Raw genomic sequence first — 2,565 nt, 5'->3', positions numbered from 1 at the left:
ATACCCAATACCGACGCCTCATACGTCGTCGGCAGCAAAGAAATCACAAACGAAGATGTAAGGCTGTATGAATCGTTTTATGATGATAAGTAGAAACCATAGAGAATTGATGATGTATCTACAATTAGTTTTAATACTACAGGTAGAAATAGCAAAGAATGATGTATCAACTGATGACTAGTGGCATGGTTGTAGGTAGAAAAGGGAAAAGAAATAACAATGGATCGACGGTTAGTTTTATTACTGTGAACAGAAAACGAAAAAGAAATGATGCATATAAACATACGTGAAAAAAGGAAGAGGCTAGGGATCCGGTTAGAGCAGAAACAATAGACAAACAACCGAACAAATGAACAAATCAATGTATAAACAAACATATAAAAAAATAGAAAAACAAGGAAAACAAGCAAACAAACAAACACACACAGACTCGAACACGCACACACAGCACACCAAAGCAAACAAACAAGAAGTAAACAGACAAATAAGTAGACAAACGAACAAGCAGACGAACAAATGAATACACAAATAAGCAAAAAAAGAAAACGTAAATNGTGAGAGGTCTGAGCCACAGATTTATCTACAAATGCTGCAGGGCATGTGGACATCCTTAACCTGTTCGCGTTTCTCTTGCTCTTCTTATAGTTAGTGTTATTACTCTGTCTCATCGTTCTGCTTGTCCTTGCTCTTGTTCCTGTTACTCTTCCGGTTCTTCCTGTTTTGATTGTTCTTTTAACCCCTCGTCTTCTCTTTATTGTTCGTGTTCCTGTTCCTTTTGTTATTCTTGTTCTTCTTGTTTTCCTCTTTGTTGCCGTTTTTCCTGTTCTTTTTGCTCTTCTTCATCTTGTTCGAGTTCTCGTTCTACCTTTTATTCTTCTTCTGCATAGCACCGTATGTATCCATTATGCTATGGGTTGAGGTCTCTGTACAGCTCGTTCGTTTATTCTGCTTCGTGTGTCGCTATTCTCTGTCAGGGGCAGCCGGCCTTGCTTATCGCCTCTGTGCATCTTCCTTCTCCAGAAGAGCAACAACAGCTGCAGCAGCAACATCCGCAGCAACAGCAAGTGCAGCAGCAGCTGACATATAATGTAAACCATCACCCCTTCTACAGATATCCTCCTGTAGCCAGTGATGCCGTTCTTTCGAGGGAGTTAGAGCGGAGGCAGTCGTTGGCATCTCGACGGACCTTAAGCGATATGGGTGCTCTTATAGCCATTAAAAATATCTTGAAGAAGCCAATATTAAACTCAGAAGACCTCAAGCGTCTATTGGAGTGTCTCGAGCAGCTAGTTCAGCATACACTGCATCGGAAGAAGCAGGTCATCGATCATCTAAGCCCTAAGTATGTTGTAGAAAAGCTCGCCATCGCACTGGTGCTAACAGATGCAATGTGTGTTGCAGCAGAGATATTAGGAGAGAAAGCAAAGAAAAACGAATGGTGGAAAACAACATTAGACACCCTTCCGGTGTATACGCGCCCCTCTCAGTCTGCTGTTGCCCGCCGCACAGCAGCACAAAATGTGCTGCTAGCCAGGCTGCTGCAGAATGGACTTGAATTCTATAAAAGGGGGTTCAGACCACCCCCAGGTTATCTTGTTCCTCTTAAGCAGATTATCTTTTCTACACCGGCGGTGCCGGCGTTGCAGAGAGGTCCATGGGCGCGTTTCCGGGATGATGACGAAGAGTGGCAGCAGCAGCAGCTGCTGCTGCTGCACCTGCAGCATCATCTGCAGGTGTCGCAGCCACTGCAACAGGAACAGCAGCAGGAAGAGCAGCAGCAACAGCAAAAGCGGCGGGAGGAGCAGCAGCCACAACAGCAGCACCATGAAGAGCAGCAGAAGCAGCAACAGCAGCATGAAGACCAGCAGCTACAGGACCAGCAGCAGGAGGAGCAGCAGCAACAGCAGCAGCAGTAGGAAGTACAGCAACCAGAACTGCAGCAGGAAAAGCAGCTGCAGTAGAAACCGCAGCAGGAAGCGCACCAGTAGCAGCAGCCGCAGAAACAAAGATGCCGGTAGTGGCAGCAGCCGGAACAGCAACAACAGCAAAAACAGCAGCAACAGCAGGGCCAGGGGCCCGTGCTGCAAGCGCAAGACAAATACAGTCATCTCGTTCTGCACCAAAGTGGCGGCGGGAATAAAAAAAAAAAATAGTTATAAAGTGACGATGAGGGCATCCTTATACCCCCTTTTTCTCTGTCTGATTTTTTGCCTCAGAAGTTAAACCATTGAACACAGATGGCATGTCAGCAGACATCCGAGGAGGAGGAGACGGCAGAGGCAATCGAAAGACAAATAAACAAAAAGGGAGGTTTGCACAGGGAGGGAGCACTAAGAGGATATAAAGCCTCTTTAGGGGTACAGTTGTATTTTTGTGTATCAATCGTACATTATATTGTATACATTGTAATCGTCACTTCTGATGTAATATAATATTATGTTTTCTGATGTAATATAATATTGTTTTTTATTATTTATAAAGGTTTTTTCATGGTGTGCAATGTAAAATATGGTTAATGTATTTTGCCCTATAAACAGACAGCTATATTTTGTCTGTATCAATCGT

The 2,565-nt window shown here is 44.0% G+C and overlaps 1 protein-coding gene across 1 annotated transcript in view; it reads left to right on the top strand.

The window, feature by feature from the left end:
* The window catches only part of EMH_0032990 (uncharacterized protein), a gene marked incomplete at both ends in the record, with an annotated part of 5,010 nt that extends 3,094 nt beyond the window's left edge, over positions 1-1,916 (top strand). The window contains 1 exon segment of the mRNA XM_013494698.1: positions 975-1,916. Coding sequence (XP_013350152.1) covers positions 975-1,916 — 942 coding nt within the window.
* Positions 1,917-2,565: the final 649 nt, after the last annotated feature.

The sequence above is a fragment of the Eimeria mitis genome, genomic scaffold (assembly GCF_000499745.2).
Source record: "Eimeria mitis Houghton genomic scaffold, Emh_scaff1254, whole genome shotgun sequence".
NCBI classification, from domain to species: domain Eukaryota; phylum Apicomplexa; class Conoidasida; order Eucoccidiorida; family Eimeriidae; genus Eimeria; species Eimeria mitis.
Note: the sequence above shows the minus strand (reverse complement) of the source record. Positions and strands in the feature narration are given on the sequence as shown.